The sequence below is a fragment of the Lynx canadensis genome, chromosome D3 (genome assembly GCF_007474595.2).
Source record: "Lynx canadensis isolate LIC74 chromosome D3, mLynCan4.pri.v2, whole genome shotgun sequence".
Classification (NCBI taxonomy): Eukaryota; Metazoa; Chordata; class Mammalia; order Carnivora; family Felidae; genus Lynx; species Lynx canadensis.
In genome coordinates this window covers 64057974-64080117 of record NC_044314.2, presented here as the reverse complement: position 1 = coordinate 64080117, position 22144 = coordinate 64057974, and the positions used below count along the sequence as shown (strand labels likewise).

Below are 22144 nucleotides of genomic sequence, written 5' to 3'. Positions count from 1 at the left end.
CTTGGCAAGAGGGTGCATAGGTGCATAGATGGCCTTTGGGGTGGTCACTGAGGGGCCATGGAGTGTAGTGGTCAGGGGACAAGGGTTCCAGGCCCAGCTATCTGGATTTAGTTGGGTCAGTAAAGTGCACTGAGGGGCAAATGTATGGAATATTCAGTAGCAGGCTGGCCCAGTGGCCTTCATTGATGAGGCATCAAGGCCGGTTGGATCCAAGCCCCAGGCACTGAGCGGGGCAGACTGCCCTCCCCTACCTTCCCAGCAATACTGTCATGCAGAACCACCTCTGCAGGGAACCCCCACTCCTTTACAGACCAGAGACACCTAGGCGACAGCAAAGGGCCTGTTTGAGCATGCTTTGAAGAGAAGCTATTGTTATGGGGGACCTGGCGTCTCCAGTGATTCTGCCTTGAGGTTCGGATGGTGGGTGTTGACCACACCACTCTTGTTCTGAGGAGCTGGGCATGGAAATGGCCCAGCAGGGAGGAGACAGAAGAGGAAGCAGGAAAGGCTTGGGCCTTCCTTGCTATGCCCTGGCTCTGGTGTTCTGGCAGGGGGGGTGACACTGGTCTCTGGGGGCCTTTCTGGTTGCTGCTCTGTGAACTAACAGTTACAACCCCATTCCTCACCCCCGGCCCACAGTGAGAACCCCTACCCACGGTGGAGATTTGCCATCCGGAACACAGGCGATGCTGACCAATGGTGCCCACTGCTGGAGACTCTGACAGACCGCTGAGATGGAAAAGAAGAATCCGAGACCAGGACAGGAACACAAGGTACCCCTCCCCCTTCAGGCCCCTTGCAGCTTGCTCTGCACACAGCCACTGTCTTGCAGGCAGGGGAGGGACCCTGGTTCTGGGAAGGTACCTGCATGGCCGAGGCAGGCCCTGGGTGATGAGTCCCAATCTAGACCTCAGGTGGGTTTTCCTTCAGGGAACAAAAGTTAAGCCCTCAGGTTGGATCTGACCACAGCCCAGACCTATGTGTCTAGAACCCTGAGACATAGGCAAGACATGAGCAGGCAGGAGAGAGGGCATTGTCAGGGCGTCAAGCAGGGGACAGGCTCTGGCCGAGGGAGGGGCTGGGGGATCCCACCTTTTGTATCCTGTTTCCATCCCTGCTCCCTTGGCTGTGCTAGAGATCCCTAGGGGAGGGCAGCCACCCAGGGCTGGAAGCTGGCTCCGGGTCATCACCTCCTCTCCTCCTGCAGGCGTATGAGGCGTCTTGCAACACTGCCCCAGCTTGGTAACCAGCCCGTCTGCGCATGGCTCCCACGGAGCATTGAGAAGATCGACCGCCTCTCCTTCATCTTCTGGCAAGGAGGGAGGCAAAGGGGCAGGCCGGGGCCATCCTGAGGAACATGGGGTGTGGGGAGGGCTTCTGGTCACCCTCCCTGGGCACATTCCATTTGTTGAGGCCCAGTCCCATCCAAGTCTCTGGTCAGAAAGAGGCCTCGTTTTGGGTTATGTTTTGTTTTTGTATAGGAGCCCCAGGCAGGGCTAGCAACACTTTTTAAATAAAAGACAACAGGTCATGTTCCATTTTTTAAAGTGGTAGCATAAAAATAAGAAAGGGGACGAGGAGAAGGACTTGGCTGGGGTGGTGTGGGACCAAGGCTGGCATGCCAGGCCTCTCAGCCTTCTCTGCCTCAGAGTCCCAGGTGGGCAGGTTGGGGCTAAGTTTCTATCCAAGGCCAACCATAGCACAGTCTTGCTTTTCCTCAGGCCCTCCAGCTGATGGACATGACAAGTGAGGTCATGAGGCTCAGGGTAGGGGGGCCCACTTACCTTTCAGTGACGGCCCCACCCCACCCCCTTTGCTTGGCCTTGTGAAGGAGCTACAGGCTTTCCTGCCATCCTTGGGCTCTGCACGTCTGGGCTATTGTGCCACCCCTGGCAGGAGCATGCTTCTCTGGAGTCCCTTAAGCATAGCCTCGTCCTTTGTGGTTGCTGCAGGGGCATTACCAGCTTGGGTGCCCAAGGGCCCATGCCTGGCTGTTCAGGCTCCAGCGGGGCATGCACCGCTCTTGCCACACCTTGCAGCGGTGCATGTGCAACAGGTGGTTGGGGCCCAGCTCTGCCCCCAGCTGGTGACATCCACCCAGGCCAGCTCCTCTCTCCCAGGTCGGTTATGAGAAGTAAGGCACACGGAGCAGCATGCCTGCCCAGTGCTGGCCGTGGGTGCTATGTGTTGAGAAAGGAGGCAAGCTCTGGGCCTCTTCTCAGATCCGCCTCCAGTGAGCTGTGTGTCCCCTCTGCATTCTTGTCTAATGTGGAAGTGTCCTCACTCTACAGAAGGGACGTGGGCTCCATGAGGGTGGGCATATGTGGGTCTCCTCACTGAGTGAGTGCTGCTTGATGACTTGGGCGCACAGCTACATTCTTAATGAGGTAATGGACCCAGATCTAAGCACTGGGCTGCCATCGCTTCACTTGCTGGCAGGTCTTCCCTGCCATGGTCAGGGTTACTCTGCCCTCCAGCAGCATGGCAGGAGTGTAATGGCACCTGGCTCCCAACTTGAACCCCACCCTGGGCAAGGGCAGAGCTCTGACTAGGAATTGAGGTCTTGACTGCCAGGAGGTAGGGGCAGACGCGCCTAGCCCTCTGGGCTTGGGGTCCTGTGATCATGTCCTGGGATGTGACGGCTCCTGGCTCCCGGGAGTTTGTACTCAAGCCCCCTGCCCTTCATCCAGAGTGGAACTTGCTGGAGCCCCCACAGCAAGGGGAACACCTGGGCTTCACTGGAAGGCCTTGAACAAAGAGCAGGATTCCAGGCCCAGGCTCCACTTGGCCTTGGGAAATAAGTGGGCTCCATTGCTAAAAGTGGTTTGCTTGGTCCATGAGGCCCTACAACTAGAGGGCAGCCCAGGGGCTGAGCCCTCACTCTGAGCATTGCCAGCCCACGCTGCTACACTGCTACTCCGCAAGATTTCATTACTAATTAAGGTTAGACTCCCATGGTGAATACTTGTGTCCACCCATGAAACATGACGACCTATGGCTGGAGGAGCCCCTATTGCTGCCAATCATCCAGGAATAAATTGTAATTTGGACTGGTCTAGGGTGATGAGGAAAGTTGGCCAGGTTGCCTGATGGCTGCTTTACCAAAGAGAAAAGTGAGCTGTGCGATCAGATAGGTTTCCATGGTCCTTAGCTAAAAACATCAGGGAGAGAACTTTGCAAGGCTCTGCTATGGTGAAAATTTCTCAAAGCTTTGGGGTTGCAGAAAGGGTAGAGGACCCAGTCCTGGCCCTCCTCTGCACCTGACCTCATGGAGCCTTGGCCAAGTCCATTAACTGCTCAGCTGGAAAGTGGGCAAAGGTCCACTTGGTTGCTGATGAGGGACAGTGAGGCATCAGCCTGAGGGCACCATGGGCAGGAGCCCCTACAGACTGGGCTTGGCACAACAGGGGACATCCCAGTCCTGGCCCTAGCCAGTGAGATCTGACCAGCTAGCTCCCTTGCTGCATGGCAGGAGCAGAGATCTGGTGCAGGTGGGATTTGCCTAAGGCTCCAGCAAGGCACTGGCAAAAGCTAGAGTGAAAACCCGGAGTGTGCCATCTGCTAGTTCACTCCTGCTAGGCAACTATGGGCAGGTTCTTGACCCACTCTGGGCCTCCCTTCTGGTCTGAGAGGGCAGGCCCAGGCTTAGTGGCTCTACGTCAGGGCCAGCAGCATGGAAAGGTGTGGCCAGCTCAGGCAGGGAGCCAGTGCTGTGGACGAAGGAGGTGCAGGTCATCCTGTTTATTTGGGTGGGCCCTGGCACAGGCCCAGTCTGCAGGACAGGTTGCTCTCCTGAAAGCGGGAGTTAGGGGTGGGAGGGAGGTCTGTCAGAGACCAGGAAAACAGGCTTCTTGGCTGGCCCTGGCCCTGGGTAGGGTCATTGCTGCAGGGGTCCTGGCGCTCCTCCGGGAGGGGCAGGTATTGGGGTCCTCCTCTCGGGCATCCAGTAGCAGCTTCCTGTAGGGAGGGGCCCACACTGAGCTGAGGCCAGCAGGGTCCCCAGTGGGGTCAGGAGCCATCTTGAGGAGTGTAGGGTGATAACTGTCATCTCTAGCACTTACAGGAAACTGGGGTCAGCAGCAACCTCTTGCCTCCAGGCTGGTTGGGGAAAACATCCTCTAGGAAGTAGTAAATGTGGCCCACAGCAATCCCTGTAGGAGAGAAAGGACCTGCTGAGGCACCCTCCACAGTCCCGAGTCTGGAGCCAGCACAACCTGCCCCTGACTCCACGCACAGCTCTGGAGGCCAGCCAGGCCAAGTAACCTGAGGCCCCAGAGTACACAACATCTTGCACAGACTGCCAGCCCAGGGTGGGGCCAGGGTTTGACCCTGAAGGATTGGCTTACCTGGCCCAGAAGTGGGCAGGACTTGGAGAGGGGATGGGCTGAGAACATGGGAGGAACAGGAGCGAAGGTTGGAATCTTGACTTACCCAACCCCACCCTGGTCAGGACCCCCACAAGCATCAGTACATCAGGCCCTAAAGATGTGAAGCAGGTATCTGGCTGGCTTATTCAAGGGGCCAGAAGAACAGAGGAGCTGGCAGGGCAGGAAGTGGGGGTGGGAAGACAGGTGAGAGGTCCATTCCAGGTGGGTGCTGTGCTCTGGCACAGCAACCAGCCTGGGAGCCCTCCCAAAGGTCATCAGGTACCAGACAGCCTGTTTCTGGGGGGTCGGGGCTGGATGCGCAGGCAGGCTTACCCAGCAGGTCGACAAGGATTGAGTTGCCCAGCAGCAGTGAGAAACCCATGAGTGCCCAGGGCAGGAATGGTGCCTGGAAGGTGAGGAGGCCAAAGAAGTTGACCCTCACTCGGGGGTTGCGGCGACTCCAGACATACACCAGCATGACAGTGAGGGCCTGGCCCAAGAAGAACAGGCTGCCCAGGAGCCCCAGCAGCTGAGCCAGAGTCAAGGTGCTGGGAGGACTTCTCCTTGTGCAGGCCTCAGAGCCCCTAGCCAGGACCCCTCTGACTGCCTAAACCCTGGACTCCTCCCCAGTTTTCCTTCCCTCCTCACTTCTAGTGATGGACCCTTCAATCAAAGCCACACTGTGGCCTTCCAGGCCAACGTGATCTGCTCTGCTCTCCCACCTGGCCCCAGCCTCCAAACACTGCCCTTCATTGCCCCAGTTTCTTCTGGCTACTGGCATTCGGGGCTCAGCCTGCAAGCACCCTACCTGACTCTCCACATCACCCTGTGATACTTTGCGTACAGCACTGAAGAGCTAGTAGCCCGGGGCTGAGCAGATGACGTATGCTAGATTCACCCTAAACTGGAGTGAACGACTCTGTCCCCCTCGGGCCCAGGCGCTCATGTCGGGCCCCAGGGCCTACAGAGGCTGGACCCGAGGCGCAGCGCCTAAGGTTTCAGAGCCTGGGAAGGATACGGTCATGAGGACGCCCCCGAAGAGAAACATGAAGACGAAGTCGGCCGTGCGGCCCACGGAAGGAGCCCTCCTCCAGCATGCGGCAGTAGCGAAACCTGCAGCGTCCGTAAAGGAAATGCCACCGGGAGGAGCCTTGGTTTCCCTGCTCCTAGCCATTCCGGGCCTCCCCCAGCCCCGCTGGGCCGCCCACCACCCTACGCCTACGTCCGCTCGGCGCAGGATACACGAAGAGCATGTTGAAGAAGAAGCTGAATCCCCGGGGCCCAAAGAAAGAGGAAGTTGGTGACGAGCCTCCAGACCTACGGGGATAGGGGGTAGGTGGGCGGTCAGGCGCGGGGCAGGCAGGGCCCGGCTGTCAGGTGCAAGGGGCGGGTGGCCTCACCTGAAACTTCCGGAACACGAGGTGCGGGTTGAAATAGAGCTGGAAGGGGCTGAGGAGCTCCAGTTGCTGCGGAACCAGGGGCGCGTCAGGTGCGACCCCCGGGGAATCTAGCGGTAACCATGGCTACACCCACTCCCGGGCTGCAGCCAGGGAACCGATCCCACCCGCCCGGCCAGCTTACCACAGCTGCGGTGGTAAGGACACAGGCCGCGGTTGTAGGTCCGCGTCACCGCTGGCACCTGCATGAACTCGGCCGCCAGTCCCTGCCACGCCATTGAACCTTCTTTGACACTCGTGGCCCAACCTGCTGCGCGCTCTTTAACCCGCCCTCCCATCCCGCCTCACTCCCCGACTTTCGGGCCAATCCATGTCGGGGGACGCAGTGCGCCCAGAGTAGGGGGCGGGTCTCTGGGCCCAGTAACCAATAGGAGGAGGAAGCTGGAAGACGAGGGCGGGACAGGAGAGTGGGCGGGTCGGAACTCGAGACCAATGAGCAGGCCCCACGGTTGAGCACGTGGCGGTTGTTGTGGTGGCTGTAGTGGCGGCGCGGGAGAACGTGTAGCCAATGAGGAACTGGTCGCTTGGCGTCAATCTAAGGAGAACCAATAGCAAGGACGTATTGGGGGCGGGGACTGAAATTACTCCGCGAGTGGAAAAAAGACAGGACCGAGGAACAGCGAGACCGAAGGGGCGGGGTCACGTTGGAGCGTGGGCAAGCCGGGATTAATACGTGTCTGGTCCCCGGGCTGCTGTGAGTACACCTAGGGCTGGGGGAGACTCGGTCCTGTCTATCTCCCCCATTGAGAGCCAGAGACAGTGCCACCTAGCCTACAACAAAGGAGGTGCTCAGCACCAAGTCCACTCTCCGACCCCGCCTCAGTCCATTGGACCCCACGCCGACTCCCTGTGGGAGGTCTCCCCCAGGGACGCCAGGGTGCCCACACGGGCCAGAACGAGTGGACAAGCTGGAGAGGGCCTCATCATTTTGATGGAAAAGAGGAACTCCATTTATGCACTCATTAAGTCAACTGTTTACTGAACACGGACTATGTGCCAGGTGCTTTTCTGAATTCAGGAGATACAGCAGTCAATAAAGGATGCTATCCCTTATGGTGTAGCCGAGAAGACAGGCAGGCATAGACCTGTGCGAATATGAGAGCTAGTGTTCACAGGACCAGGAAATGACGCAAATAACGCCAAGAGTAGAGGGTCAGGCAGTAAGCCGGGGAAGTCTCTGTGAGGAAGTGACACTTGATTGTCACTTAAAAAAGGTCCCTGTGGCTTCTGCAAGCACAACAGACTGTCAGAGGAATCTGTGAGTAGGGGGAGCTGCAAGGCACAGTAGTGACTTGGGCAGCATGGAGCCTGGAGTGTGAGGCTGGGGTGAGAGGTGGTTTTGTCCACGGATGGACAGAGCTGTGAGGGAGGAATCAACGTGATTTAGAGTTCTGTGCCACCGGGAAGATGGATGGTGGTGGCCTTTACAGATATGAAGAACACTTGGGGAAAAGGCGGGGCAGATGGAGTACTGTTCTGGCCTGTTGAGTTTAGGGTATTTGTGTGATAATCTGCCTGGAGAAATCCAAGTATGGTGTTCAGGGAGAGGTTGGGCAGGCAGTCCAATTGTGGATGTCAGTCAACCGTAGACCTGTGGCATTTGTAGCTTTGGGCCTGCGTGAAGCGTCCAAGGGGCAAGGCTAAATGGAGAAGAGAAGAGGTGAGGCCTGGGCAGCTCAGCCTTCAACAATCAGAGAAGGCAGACCTGGTCAGGGAGGCCAGGGGAGGCTGGAAGGGGTCTTCCAGGAGTTGAGCCAGGAAAGGGCATCAGGAGCAAGACAGAAGCTCACAGAGACATGGCCTGGGAACAGAGGGTTGCAGCCCTGCCAGTGTCTCTGTAATCAGGATAATAGAAGGTAGGAGGGAGAGGAAGGTGCCCAGACAGATGTGCCCTTACCAATATGGGAGCTCAGGTGTGGACGTAAGTGTGGAAGATGAGGAATGCCCTGGACAGGGCCCTGAGGTCCCCCAGAGGAGACTGGAAAGGGGGATAACCAGTTGATAAAGTTATTTCAGGTGGATCCCAAGAAAAATGAGGGCGCTCAGAGGGATTCCCTAGTGAGTAGCTCATGGGAGCTGCTGGGAGGGGAGGGAGAGGCTGGGAGCACCGAAGGGGGATGTGCATTTGGCTTAGGGGTGAGAATAGGTCTGGCCTGATACAGCAGGAATTGGGACCAAGGTGCTGAGAGGTTGGTGGTGGGGATAGTCCCCCTTGGGCAGCCTCCATTTTCCAGCAAAACAGGCTAAGGTCACGTCTGCGGTGGGCCCAGCAGAGTAGATTCCATCCTGGTGGAGGGTTAGGGGGGAGGTGTGGCAGCTGGTGGGAATGCAGGACCTCAAATGCCAGGGCTGGTGCCTGCCAGGCACAAAAGAGCCATCCAGGGAGGTCAGGTTTCTTGTCTGCATGGGGAAGGGGAGGTGTTCCTGCCTCCAGGCACTTAGCAGGGGCCCTCCACTCAGGGTCAGGCTGAGGCTAGTAGGAGGGGATATCAATTGTGGAGCGGAGGGTGGAGGAGGGGAGGGGTGTCTGTCTCCCTCTGATTGGGGCTGATAAGGCAGGGCGCCTGGTTTGGGGACCAGAAGCACATTCCCGGGAGGCTGGGAGCCCAGGGTAGGTGGGGGGTTGCCAGCTGGAGGGACAGTCACAGGAACAGTGGCTGGACTTTACTGCAGATGCTCCCTCCTCAGAACCCTGGGGAAACTGAGGCCTAGTAGGAGGCACAGCAGGGCCTGGGGCAGACCTCCATCACCAGTCCAGGCTTTTCCTGTCCAGTCTCAGGTCCAGGGCAGCCCATTTCTCCTCTGACTCAGGTACCTGCAGACAGTTATTTTTGGAGAGAAGTCCTGGGCATCACATGGTCCCAGGGGCCTAAGTGTAGGCAGGCTGTGTGCTGGATGCCAAAATCTATTTAGCTTCCTGTCCCAAGCAGTAGGGCCAGCTGGGCCCACCCTCTCTTCTGGGCAAAGGATGTAGCTGAAGGAGGGCCTGTGGTCCCTGGGCAGGTGACAGTGAACGCTGCTCCTACAAGTTGTCTCTCTGGCCTTGCAACCCTGCCTGCTGCAGAGCAAGGAACTCCAGCATCCCCAGATCTGGGGGCACCCAGAGGACCCAGAATCTCCTGTCTAGGCTCTTAGTGCCCACAAACAGGACATGTCACCCCCTTCATGCCCACCAAGCCTGCCTTCCTCCTTACAGGCCTCACATGCTAGGAGGCCCCATCATCAGCCCCAGTGACAATCCAGAAACCTGGGGTCATCCAAGCCCCACCTTCCCCAGCCCACTTGGAACTTGAGGCTCCCATGGAATTCTCCAGTCCCCCCGCCTTTTTTTAATGTTTATTTCTGGAGAGGGGACAAAGAGGGTGGGACAGAGGATCTGAAGCAGACTCTGTGCTGATAGCAGCAAGCGTGATGTGGGGCTTGAACTGACAAACCATGAGATTGTGACCTGAGCTGGTTGGACACTCAACGGATTGAGCCACCCAGACATCCCATCCAGTCCCTTTTCATCTCTGCAACACACCTCACCACCACTGCTGCTGCCACCTCTTATTTGCGCTTTGGCTTCTCTCTTCCAAGGACTGCCTCAGATCTCTGGTTCATCCATTCATTCATTTTCCTCCCTACCAGAAAGTGGTAGAAATGCTCCCTACTCCAGGAAGCCCTCCCTGAGGGGACCAGAGCTCACCTACCTAGGCTCACCTAAGGCCCCATATACCTAATTTTTAAATGTAGTTTATTCCAAAGCCAACACTTGCCTGTGGTAACAAACCCAAAGAATGAGAAACAAGGTGTTTGTGTACATGTTGGAGGCAGCTGTGTTTTCCCTTTGACAATACAAGGCCACCCCATAGTGACCCTGAGCCTCCTTTGTTGGGGGCTTTTGCTCGGGGTCTGTGAGCTCAGTTCCCACCCACTTCCAGAACATGGACCCCAAACTGCAGTGGGAAGGCCTCTACCACAGCCCCAGCCAGCCCTTCCCAGGAACAGCTGTGTCCCCGATGGCCCTTCCTGTCTGGGTCATGGAGTATTTTTAGCACTGAGTCTAGAACCTATTTGGCAGCAGCTGCTCATGGCTGGAGTGCAAGAATGACAGACTGTCCAGGTGGGCTGTGTCAGGCTTGGGCCTGGTCCTCTGAGCTTGATAGCAGATTCCAGGCTCTCCAGGAATTAGCAGGTCTCTGGGGTGGGGAGGGGGATAGGGAAGGACAAGGAGGTCTGGGACAGAGGATGAGTAGCATTAGCCATGCCCCAAGGGGAAACAGCCTGTACAAAGGTCCTGAGGTGCCATGGTGGGGTGCAGAGAGAAGCAGAAAGCATGGCAAGGAGGAGCTGTGTGCAGTTGGAGGCTTAGCAGGGCTGTGTAGGCTGTGGTCTTTGTCCCAAGGCAATGAGGAGCCCTCAGAGAGTTTTCAGCATGGTGGTGAGGTTACAATCGGATGACAGCTCTCTGGAGGAAGGAGACAGGAATAGAAGCAGTCATCTGAGTGGAGGAGGATGGCAGTGGCGGGGATGTGACGGAGTGAGTGGGTCAAGGAGGTAGAAGCCACAAGCCTTAGCGATTGGGAGAAGGGTGAGATGCAGGGGAGAGCCAGGTTTCTGAGGGAGACTGCCCGCTGGTTTGGGACAGGTTGAATTTGGGGTGCTGTGAGCCATGACCGCCTCAGGGAAGCCCTGCCCTGGCCACCCAACTTGGTGCTCCCAGCACTTTGCCACCTATGGTGCTCCTCATGCCCACAGACATGCTGCACCACACTCTCTGTCCCTGGTGTCTGCTCTGGCACCAGTCACCAGAAGTCCTTGGTGATCTTTGAGCCTCAAGAAGGTGGAAATCTTCTCTCCAGGGCTGGATCTGCAGCCTTGGGGCTGGCACTGAGACCTGACCCTGCCCGGGCCCCCACCCTGGGCCTCTGCAATCCCTGTCTGTGGAAATGGGCTGTCTCCCATACCTGAGAAATATATTTTGGTCATCTGAATAACCAAATCTATTTCTTATAAACCACAATATCACAGGTGTCTGGGTGGCTCAGCTGGTTAAGCATTCAACTCTTGATTAGGCTCAGGTCCTGATCTCACTATCGTGAGATGGAGCCCTGCATCGGGCTCTGCACAAAGCCCTGCTTGGGATTCTCTCTCTCCCTTTATCTCTCTTTCTAACCCTCCCCTGCTCATGCTATCTCTGTTTCTCTCTCTGTCTGTCTCTCTCAATAAATAATAAACATTAAAAAATATTGGGGCACCAGGGTGGCTCAGTCAGTTAAGTGTCTGACTTTGGCTCAGGTCATGATCTCACGGTTCGTGAGTTCTGAGTCCTGCATGGGGCTCTCTGCTGTCAGCAGAAAGCCTGCTTCGGATCCTCTGTCCCACCCCCCGCCTCTCTGCTCCTCCCCTGCTTATTCTCTCTCCCTCTCTCTCTCAAAATAGATTAAACTTTTTTTTTTAATTTTTTTTCAACGTTTATTTATTTTTGGGACAGAGAGAGACAAAGCATGAACGGGGAGGGGCAGAGAGAGAAAGGAGACACAGAATCGGAAACAGGCTCCAGGCTCTGACCATCAGCCCAGAGCCTGACGCGGGCCGAACTCAGGACCGCCGAGATCGTGACCTGGCTGAAGTCGGACGCTCAACCGACTGTGCCACCCAGGCGTCCCCAAGATAAACTTTTAAAAAAAATCAAAGGAGATTAGATTAAAAAATCACACATATTGCACCTCCACTTGCAAACTAGATTACTATTACAGAGTGAAAGTAACTCACTCAGAGATGCTCAGAGAGATTGAGTAACCTACGTGAGGGCACTCAGCTAGAGAGGTACCAAGACACTAAGGTACTGGTGCTGGCCTGGCCACCAGGAAGGGTGATGGAAGGGGCTGTTGGGGAAGCGGTGAGCTGCCCCCAGCCTATTGTTGGGGCACGGGGGCTGTCACTACAAGGACGTGAGGGGCATCACCTGCAGGTGCCTGTGGCGGGGCCACCAACCAGCCAGTGTCGTGCAGCCTCAGACACTTCTCCAGCCATAGTTTGGGAGGCAAAAGCTCTTTGCTGCCTCTGGGCTTCTGGAAGTGTCTCCATAATGAGACTCTCCTCCTTCAGTGATGCCCCCCCAGGCAGCTTGGGTGCCTGGCTCTTTGCCTGGGCCTCAGTTTCACTGTCTCTGACCCTCAATGGCTGAATGAGCTGGGCCCTTCCCAGCCTCAGCTGCCAGGCCAGCCTGAGCTTGTGCCCAGCTGTCTTGATCCTCAGCAATTGCCCTTAATTCCCACTTCCTTCTGTGGCCACTACAGGAATGTCCAAAGCTACCTCCGGCAGCCATTCAGAGTCCCAGAGCAGGCTCCCTTTCCCCCGGCCTCAGCTATTTTCAGGCTCAGCGCTGCGGGCAGTGTTTTGGGGGAAGCAGATTATCTGCTTGGCAGAGTCAGCCAATGGCAGGGCCAGGGATGCCAGGTCACAGAGACAGGAGAACCTCAAGACATGGTAAAAAACAAAAACAAAAACAAAAAAAAACACCCCGACTCTACAGCCACTGTGGGAGCCCCTGCCCAGGACCAGTGGCTCAGAGCTCTGGGCAGGTGGAAGTAGAGGCTCGAAGGGCTAACGGTTTGGCCACGTCCCACCTGGCTTGCCCCCACCGACATCCCTTGCCAAACATCCCTGCTCACACACATTCCAGGGCAGGTGCTCCCCATGACAGGTGCTGACCCAGCCTCAGGTGAGGGAATGCTCATAACAGCAGGCAGGGACAAGAGCCACGTGTCTGTCCCCCCCTGTCTACACCACCAGAACTCCCTGCCTCCTTGCCCTTTGCTTACAAGAGCTTTGTGGGTGGTGGGGGTGGGGGGGGGCTTTAACAAAACAAATGCAAAGCTAAAATTGCAAGATTCAGTACAAAAGGGCACATTTACTTAGAAAGAGAACTCAAACAATAAATTCATAAAACTGACAAATACCACCCACATCATGAACTCCAGACAGAAAATCCTCCCCTCCCTGCCCCTGGTCGGAAGCCTGTGGCTAGGTGATGTGTTGGGCCCAGGTCCGGCAGGGGTGGGTAAAAGAAGCATTAGCCAGGCCCCTGCATGTCCCCTCTGCGCAGCTGAGGTTGGGGGAGGGCTCAGGTGAAGGGGTAAGGGTGGACCCAGGGAAGGGATGAGCTGCCTGTTCAGTTCCCACATCCCCACACTGTGCAGGTGGCCAGGCCACAGGGGATTGGAGCACTTTGGCGGCCTCCCCTCTCCCTCTTCCATGGACCCTAATGGGAGGGGTCATCTCTTCACCAAGAAATTCAGGCATGGGTTCTTCAGACTCTAGCCTGACCACCACCCCCACCCGCAACCCCCCACCTCCCATCCCTCCCCTCCAGATGTGGGCACAGCTATATTTTTAGAACAGCCAGCCACGAGGACATTCTTTCCTTCTAACTAAGATGGGTTCAGATTTCCTAGCCGCAATCAGTCTCATTGTTCAGTCCTCAAATATCAAAGGGTGGCCATGAGAGACAGCTGGCTGTAGCCTTTCCTTCCTTATTTCCTTCCTAAGTTCGCTCGTTTGTTCCTTCCTTCCTTCCTTCCTTCCTTCCTTCCTTCCTTCCTTTCTTCCCTTCCTTCCTTCCTTCCTTCCTTCTTTCTCTTTCTTTTCTTTCTTTCCTTTTCTTCCTTCCTTCCTTCCTTCCTTCCTTCCTTCCTTCCTTCCTTCCTTCCATTCTTTTTCTCTTTTCTTTCTCTCTTCTTCTTTCTTTTCTTTCTTTCTTTTCTTTCTTTTCTTCTCTCTTTCTTCTCTTCTTTCTTTTCTTCTCTCTTTCTTCTTTCTTTCTTCTTTCTTTCTTTCTTCTCTTTTCTTCTCTCTTTCTTCTTTTCTTTTCTCTTTCTTCTTTTCTTCTTCCTTTCATTCTTTCTTTTCTCTCTCTCTCCTTCCCTCCCTCCCTTCCCTCTTTCCTTCCTTCCTTACTTTTTTTGAACCATTAATGAGAAATAAGACCCAGAACTGGAGGGAATTCCAGCTCTGAGGAGGAGGGTGAAGTAGGATTTGGGGTAGGGCCTGCAGGAGCTACCCCAGAACCTTGCCCCTGCTGGGGATGCCCGAGGAGGCTGCAGCCCCCTGTGTTCAAACACCCAAGTGTAGGTCTGTCTGGGACAAGTGTAGAGATCAAGAGAGGGCCCTTAGGATGCCCAGTGCAGGGAGGGTCAACATACACACATGAGGGCCTGAGGATACAATGCCTATGAGGTTGGGCAGGTCAGTTGTTATGATGTCCCCATTTTTTAGGTAAGCAAACAGAGGCTCATAGCAGCATGCTGTGCTTGGTGGTGGCTCACTGTCACCCTAGCAGCCTGGTGTCCAAGGTCAAGAGGCCTCCTGACCTCTGCTGCTTGGGAGGCTTCTGGGTGTGGGGCAGAGATGTCAGTCCAGTGGGAAGAACCGGAGGGAAGACTGTAAGGAGGAGGGACCTTTGAGTGGCCTGAACCAAGGGGGCCTACAGGCTGCTCCCACTCGGCAGCACTTCCTAGAAACCTGACAAGGAGAAATGGAGGCTCAGAGAGGCTAAGAGGCAGGCCCAGAGAGGGTCAGCCCTAAGTCAGGTGCTAGGTACCTCAGCCTGATGGAGTGTCCACCACAACACACACCCCCAGTGATGGACTGGCCTTCTGGCCTGAGCCCTGGAGGAGAGGCCCAGGAGACCTGGGGTCCAGCTTGAGCCCTGGTCCCCGGGGGAAAGGCACTAGCTGAGACCACTGTCCTGCCCCTCATGGAGCAGGGAGGGGAGGCTCACCACCAGGCAAGAGTTTCCCCCTGGCCCACCTGGTGTGCCACAGTCTGAGTCTGGGTGAGCAGGACAGAGGCAGTGAAATCACCCTGGGGTGGGTGGAGGAGGGAGGCGTCTGGCCTGGGAGGGCCAGGGTTTGTCGGGGCAGCTGCCTCCCCTGAAGTGCCACCGCACCAGGGAGAGCACTGACACAGGCCTCTTTGTTCCCAGCCACATGGGAATGCTCCGCGATGGCCGAGCTCCGCAGTGCAGGCTCCTGCACAGCCTGGGCTTTGTCGCCCTCTCGTGGCCGGAGCGGGTCTCGGCGTCGTCGTCGGGGAAATCTCGGAAGCCCAGCGGGACCCGGGTAGACTGAATGGGTCCCCGGAGGGTATGGAGGCTGAATCCCTGGGATGCCCCTCGCTCCATTGCTGGGACCCCAGGTCCGGATAACAGGCAGAGGCATTTTTCTGGGGCGGCCCGGGTCGGAGGGCGGCTGTGCCGCTCCTGCAGGGGTAAAGAGCAGCAGAGCCAGCTGGCTTGGGTTGGGGGCGCGGACCCCCATGGGAGTCGTCGCCAGCTGGCTTTTCTGTATTGATTACTTTTAGTGTGAGCAGCACTCCTCCATGCTTCCTGCTGAGTACCAGGGGCAGATCCCCTCCCGCTCTGGGCCTCAGTTTCCCTATCTGCAGCGTGAAAGGCCCTAGCTTGTAGGAGGGGCCGTGGGGGTGTGGACTCGCACCACGGGGGAGGAAGAGTCACCGGCTACTAGTCACTACTAGTCACTGGCTGCTGTGTTCTCCTGCAGCTGGTCGCTGTGGGCAGGTCACACCCCTCCTTCCCTGTCCCTCACTTCTACCTTCTCGGGAAACAGACTAGGTGAGAATCAAATGCAGGAAGCCAAGGGCTGGAAGAGTCCAGGGGTGTTCTTTCCACACTCCCCTCAACTCATCTGAGTTGGGGGCGCTACGGGGGTTGGGCTGGGGCAGGGCGGTATGAGGGGGGGCGCATCTGTCAGGAGATCTGAGGAAGACCAGCTCCAACTTTACTTCCCACGGGGTTGTTGCAGTCCCATGCTTGACCTTGTGGACTCTCAGGGACTACTCTGTAAGGAAGGCTGAAACACTCACAATGGGTTGCTGAGAGGATTAGTAATTAGCACGGGGCCCACCAACCTTGATACTCAAGGTTAAACTCCCAGGTAATGTTTGCTGAGGAGAAACTTCAAGCTTCCTGGCTTGAGGACAATAATTAATGGCTGGGGAACCCAGGCACCTGGGGGCTGAGTGAAGTGAAGTGTCCAGGTGTCATTTCAGGGAGGAGGAGGGGCACCCGAGTGTGATCACAGCAGTGGCCCTGGACACAGAATGATAAACCCTAGTCTGAATTTGGTATTTAGCCCCTGCACACCCTTGAGCTTTTACTACATAAGCATGCATCCCTATGTAAGACATAAGGTATGTTTTTGTTTATTCCCAAACTTAAAATAAAGGCTTTATATAGTCTAGGGGTGCCTGGCTCAGTTGGTTGAGCATCAGGACTATTGAGTTTGGCTCAGGTCATGATTACAGGGTCGTGGAACTCGAGCCCCGTGATGGGCTCAGTGCTGAGTGTGGAGCCTGCTTGGGATTCTTTCTCTCTTTCTCTCCCCCTGTCCCTTGCTGATGGACTCTCTCTCTGAAATAAAAACTATAAGAAAGAAAGGGAGGAAGGAAGGAAGGAAGGAAGGAAGGAAGGAAGGAAGGAAAAGAAAGAAAAAACAGAGGAAGAAAGAAAAAGAAAGAAAGAGAAAGGAAAAAAAGAAAGAAAAAGGAAGAAGGAAGAAAGAAAGAAAGGCTTTATAGTCTATGCAATTTTCTGCAACTTTATTCAGGCGGTGTTAGCCACTCACCGACTTTATGTTAATGCTGTTCCTCTAGTTTGTCACTTTCCACTGATGAAGGCATTCTGGTGTAAACCACAATTTATTCTCTGTTTTCCTGATGATGACATTGGGTTGTTAAGTTTTCCATTATTAAAAACAATGCTGTATTTGTGAACAGATGTTCTTTTTTTTTTTTTTTTAGTGTTTATTCATTTTTGAGAGAGAGAGAGAGAGAGAGAGAGTGTGAGTGGGGAGGGGCAGAGAGAGAGAGACAGAGAAACCAAAGCAGGATCCAGGTTCTGAGCTGTCAGTGCGAGCCTGATGCAGTGCTCAAACTCACAACTGTGTGACCATGACCTGAGCTGAAGTTGGACCTTAACTGACTGAGCCACCCAGGTGCCCCCCAGAAGTTCTTGAGCATGGGATTAAGGGTTCCTCTGAGGCAAGCCCAGGAGTAGAACTGCAGGAATTGCTGTGTTGCTGGGTATTTGCAACTCCCATTTGGATATGCCCAAATTGTTCTCCTCATTTACATTTCCATCAGCAGTGAGCGGTCCAGCAGATTCTTGCCACTTTGGTATTGTCAGAATTTAGTGCCAGTCTGTTGTGTGAAACAATACTCTTTTGTGGATCCAGCTTGCGTTTCCTGATTGCTGACACAGGCCAGCATCTTTTCATGTTTGTTTGTTTTTTTTTTTTTGCCACTTCAGTTTCCTATTCTATAAATTCCCTGTTCATAGACGTTGCCATTTTCTTGCTTTTATTGATATATAGGACTTCTTTAGATATTCTGAATACTATTACTTTTTTGGTCATATTCTTGTGGACCCCTTCTCCAACTTGGTAGCTTTTAGTCTCACCTTTTTATGGTATCTTTTAACATAGATTTTTACTCTTAGAATTTCATTATTTATTTATTTATTTTTTTAAAGTAGGCTCCATGCCCAATGGGAGGCTTGAACTCATGAAATCAAGAGTCGCATGCTCTGACACTGAGCCCTCCAGGTGCCACTAGATTTTTTATTTATTTTTTTTATTTTTTAAAAAATTTTTTTTTCAACGTTTATTTATTTTTGGGACAGAGAGAGACAGAGCATGAACGGGGGAGGGGCAGAGAGAGAGGGAAACACAGAATCGGAAGCAGGCTCCAGGCTCTGAGCCATCAGCCCAGAGCCTGACGCGGGGCTCGAACTCGCGGAGAGCGAGATCGTGACTGGCTGAAGTCGGACGCCCAACCCGACTGCGCCACCCAGGGGCCCCTAGATTTTTTATTTTTAATGATGTTAAATCCTCCTAAGAAACCTGTATGTTTTATCCTTATTTATCCTAAGGTTATTGTAGAGGCCACTTTTAGGCAACCAACTTGAGCAGGGGAAGGAAACCTGAGTAAGGTAGAAGGTTCCACAGTGACCTCCTACCCGCTGCTGAATACAAACAGGCCCATTAAGTGACCCACATCAAAATATCCGTAAGTCCTAGCTGAACAATGGGTTACTTAAACCCAGGCATAGGTACCAAAAATTGAGAATTCCATAGTTTCCATACCTCCCCCCCCAACCCCTGCGCCCTTAACTACAGCCCTACCCTGTGTACCCCACCTCTTGGCAGACAGCCTCTCCTTTGCTAAAGTCCTGTGGTCCCTTGCAGCATATTAGGTAAACTTCTATTCCTTTGTTCTGCCTTGGGTGAATTCTTTCACCACCTGGGCCCCTGGCCTCCACCCGATTGGGTCACTGCACAATTACAAAAATATTCACTTTCTTCTAAAATGGTTAAAGTTTGCTTTCAAATTAGGTTTGTAAGCACCCAGAATGATTTGTTATGTATAGGGTTAGAGGTCCAATTTCATTTTTCCCCATATAATCAACTGTTCCAGGACTATTAGCCCATTGTTTCCCCACTGATTGAGGGGAAGAATAGTTTTTTTTTTTTTTTTTTTTGAAAAAAATAAATCTAAATAAAATATTAGCAACTGAAACCAACAACATGTTAATAACAATTACAACACTACGAGCAAGTTGTGTTTATCCCAAGAAATCAAGGATGAATTACCTTTAGAAACTTTATTGATGTAACTGAGCTCATAAACAGAGCAAAGCAGAAAACCCTTATGATCTCAATAGACACAGAAAAAGCATGCAACGGCTAGTATTTTGTTTATTGTGTTTTTCCTTAAAAAACGCATGGTGTTTTTAGAAATTTTTTAAAAGTTCAGGGCCGCCAAAACCAAACAAAAACCAGGCAGGAGCAGGAGAGATACTGCAGTCTCCATTCCGGTGTAAGTCCTATCACAGCCTTTGCTCTGATGGCTTCCTAAGGCCACTTTCAGGTATGTGTTTCTATGACCACAAATAGCATCTTTGGCAAGTCGGGTTTCGGTTTGGCCTTTATCCAACTCCTGGATTCCATGCAGGGCCTGAGAAGCCCTGAGAAATAAAAAATTAATCAGGCCCGGTGGACCCTGTGGTTCTCCACCTCCAAAAGGGCCAGCCTCTCACGCAATCAACCGGAGACCGGTTCTCTTCTCACCCCGAATCACTGACTCTGCCAAGATTGACAGATGAGATCGCTCCAGAGACTGGTTGGGTCTGCCCTTCGGTCCCTCCTAATTCTGCCCCTCCTCTAGGGAAAGAGTGGGGACGTCGGTGTGGAATCAAAGGTTGTGAGTGGTGACACGGGCCTCCCCGGGACTGGGGGCTCCCCGGCCACGGTGGTGGGCAGGGGGGCCCGAAAGGGGCAAAAGGAAGGAGGGCCCCGGTGGGTGGGCAGGGGGGCCTGAAAGGGGTAAAAGGAAGCGTGACAGAGGGGCCAAGCGGGCCAGCGGCGAAGGTCGGAGGGGGAACGAGGCAGGAACCGGCAGAGATTCACTCCGCGGGAGGCCGCGGGCGAGAGGACGAGAGGCCAGGGCCAGGATCGCGAGAGAATCTGGAGCGCTCCGGTGACCTCGGACCAGAGCTCCCTTCTGGTTTGTGGAGATGAGCCCCAGGCTTGGCGGACCAAGGAGTGTGTGGCTTTTCCGCCTCAAAGCTACGGAAAGGGAGGGAGGGAGTATGAACCGGAGCGGCGCTTACGGCCTCAGAGCCAGGTGACCCGCAGGAAACACCTCACACTCCTTAACCTCCCTGTGCGCCTACGCAGGTGTCTCGGGCGCGCGCCTCGGACAGAGGTACACTTTGCGCCAGCCTTACGCTTACCAGGGCGCCCTCAACGCCCACTGCGCTTGCGCATCCGCTTCTGCCTCGAAGGTAGCACACGCAGCTTCAACGCCTACGGCGCATGCGCCATGGCTTTGTGCTCTCCTGAGAGCCTGCTGAAATGACTGCACCGCCCTCCTCTCGGCGGGCGTGCGCTTCCACTCCGCTCGCCTGTGGCAGCGGCCGTCCTGAGCCGAGAAGCTGGCTAGCTCAGGCCCCTGTTGCTGCGAATGCTGGAGAGATGTGTACGTGCTTGATGCCCGCCTGAGATTGGGAAAGATCTGAATTCCGAAACACGCCCGGCCCAGGTATTTCAGACCAGGGATTGCAGACCTGCGTGAATGCACAGACGCAGCCACTCTGGAAGGCTTAACGGAGGTGTCAGTGTACAAAAATAGCTGGTGCTTATTTGTCAGTGGAGTTAGGTGCTGGGCTCAGACGAACAGGAGGTCGCTCGCAGGGATGGCCTGGGGGTCAGTGCAAGGTTGCATGGGGTCATGTGTCTACAGGACCTGTGGCCCCGCAGGATCCTACCCTAGCAGCCCTCCCCATGCCCGTGCTGTTCTGGAGTCTTTGGGCGGGTCAGCTCTTGAGTATTGCAGCCCTGGCCGCTTTGCCGGCTTCTGCGACTGTTTACCATTCTCGCCTCATTCCCCAGCCTTCACATCCTCCATGCTCCCTCTAAACCCTGTCCTGATGTCCTTCACAGAGAAATGGGAGCAGCCAGAAGAGAATGACTATACCATTCAACCTCCCATCTCTGAGTGCCTCTTCCCCTTCCCCCAATCCCTCTGCCAGCCTGCGCTGATTTCCTTCAGATATCTGCATGGCACATTCCCCTGTCTCTTTCAAGTCTTTGTGCAGATGTCACCTTCTCAGGGCCTATTTCCTGACCACCCTCTCCAAACACTCCCTCTCACCCTTCCTTGCTTCATGTCTCCATCACACCAGCTGACAGACTATGTATTTTCCTTGTTCATTTGGTTATTGCCCATCTTCCCCAGCTGCAAGGACAGCTCTGTGAGGTCACAGATTTTTGTCTCCTGTTCTGCTGGTTATATCCATAGCAACTAGAAGAGTTGATTTATTGCCCACAGTAGGGAGGCAAGAGATGTTTGTTCACTGAATTGATAATCACCACCATAGCTAATGTCTGAATGTTTTTCATGATCAGGCACAGGACTACGCAATCTCCATGCATGATCTTAGTGAATTAAATAATTTCCTGCTATCTTGGAGACTTGCCAGCATATCCTGCCTGCCACATGGACTCAATTGTTATCAGGCTCTGTGTCTCATTTATTTATTTGTTTGTTTGTTTATTTAATTTTAGAGAGAGAGTGTGAGCCAGGGAGAGGGGCAGAGGGAAAAAGAGAGAGAGAGAGAGAGAGAGAGAGAGAGAAAATCCCAAGTAGGCTCCACACCCAGCACAGAACCTGGTGCAGGGCTTGATCCCACAGTCCTGGGATCACAACCTGAGCTGAAATCAAGAGTTGCATGCTCAACCAATTGAGCCACCCAGGTGCCCCCGCCCAACCTCTTTTTTTTTTTTTTTTAAGTAATCTCTGCACTCAACAAGGGGATCAAACCCATGACCCCAAGATCAAGAGTCACATACTCTTCTGACTGAGCCAGCCAGGGGCTCCAGGCTCTGGGTCTCTTGCTGCTTTCTGCAGATCTTCTGTCTCAGTGGAACGCTCACCTCCATGCAGCCCACATGGAGCTTTAATGTGACTCCAATGATACCAGAGTCCTGGGTCCTTACCTGGTTTCCTCCTGTGGCTTTCAGCTTGGAAGGAAGTTACTTAGGACTTATTATAGGAACTTTTGGCAGGTCCTGTGATGGACCTGTCTGCAGAACTGTGGCGAGATCCTTGGCAGGATCCTGCCCCCCAGAGCCTCTTTCTCAGCCTGCCCAGTGCCAGCACAATATCTCACCAAATGGAGAATGCACATCAGTCTTTTGCCCAGCTGTATCTGCCCCCCCAGCATAATTTCTAGCTGGGACAGGCACTTGGTATTTGACAAAATGAATAAATAGTCTTCAGGTTCAGGAAATTCTTCATAAAATCTTCAGCCAAACATCCTTCCACTATGAACTTGTGTGTAAGTATTTTAAAAACCATAAATTTGACTCATAGGACTTCAGATTTGCAGGATGATTTGCTAGAACAAGAAAGGCAGTATGATAGTTACTGAGAAAAGACCAACACTTTGATTTTTGTGTAGTCAGCTACTTCGTGAACACCCAGGGAAGTATCTGAGAGGAGCAATTCAATGCTCTGCCTTTGGGTCAGTGGAGAACATTCAGCATATACTGAATTTTCAAAAAATTTAACAAGCATGTTATTTTGTAATTAAAAATTATAACAGGGAAAATATTAAGATTATGAGTCCCTAAAAAATATACTGACCTAATGTGATGGGACCTCAGGGCACTGAGTTCTTGTGGCTGGGTACTTTGGAGAGTTCTCTCTCCATCTCTAAGGGTATTGCACAGGGATGAAAACTGTTCTTTATTG

The 22144-nt window shown here is 53.9% G+C and overlaps 2 protein-coding genes across 3 annotated transcripts in view; one reads left to right on the top strand and one right to left on the bottom strand.

The window, feature by feature from the left end:
* Nucleotides 1–1535, top strand: part of SMARCB1 (SWI/SNF related, matrix associated, actin dependent regulator of chromatin, subfamily b, member 1) — a 33979-nt gene extending 32444 nt beyond the window's left edge. For both annotated transcript variants that reach the window (XM_030336191.2, XM_030336192.2), the window contains exons 8-9: nucleotides 640–773; nucleotides 1208–1535. In XM_030336191.2, coding sequence (XP_030192051.1) covers nucleotides 640–733 — 94 coding nt within the window. In that variant the 3' untranslated portion in view covers nucleotides 734–773; nucleotides 1208–1535. The remainder of the gene's footprint in view (nucleotides 1–639; nucleotides 774–1207) is intronic.
* A 2191-nt stretch (nucleotides 1536–3726) lies between these two features.
* Nucleotides 3727–6079, bottom strand: DERL3 (derlin 3). The gene is given in 11 exon segments (XM_030336193.1): nucleotides 3727–3911; nucleotides 3913–3957; nucleotides 4058–4151; nucleotides 4701–4896; nucleotides 5386–5439; nucleotides 5441–5480; nucleotides 5610–5656; nucleotides 5658–5684; nucleotides 5768–5833; nucleotides 5949–5981; nucleotides 5983–6079. Coding segments are annotated over 11 exon segments (696 nt in total). The 5' UTR covers nucleotides 6043–6079; the 3' UTR covers nucleotides 3727–3877.
* Nucleotides 6080–22144: the final 16065 nt, after the last annotated feature.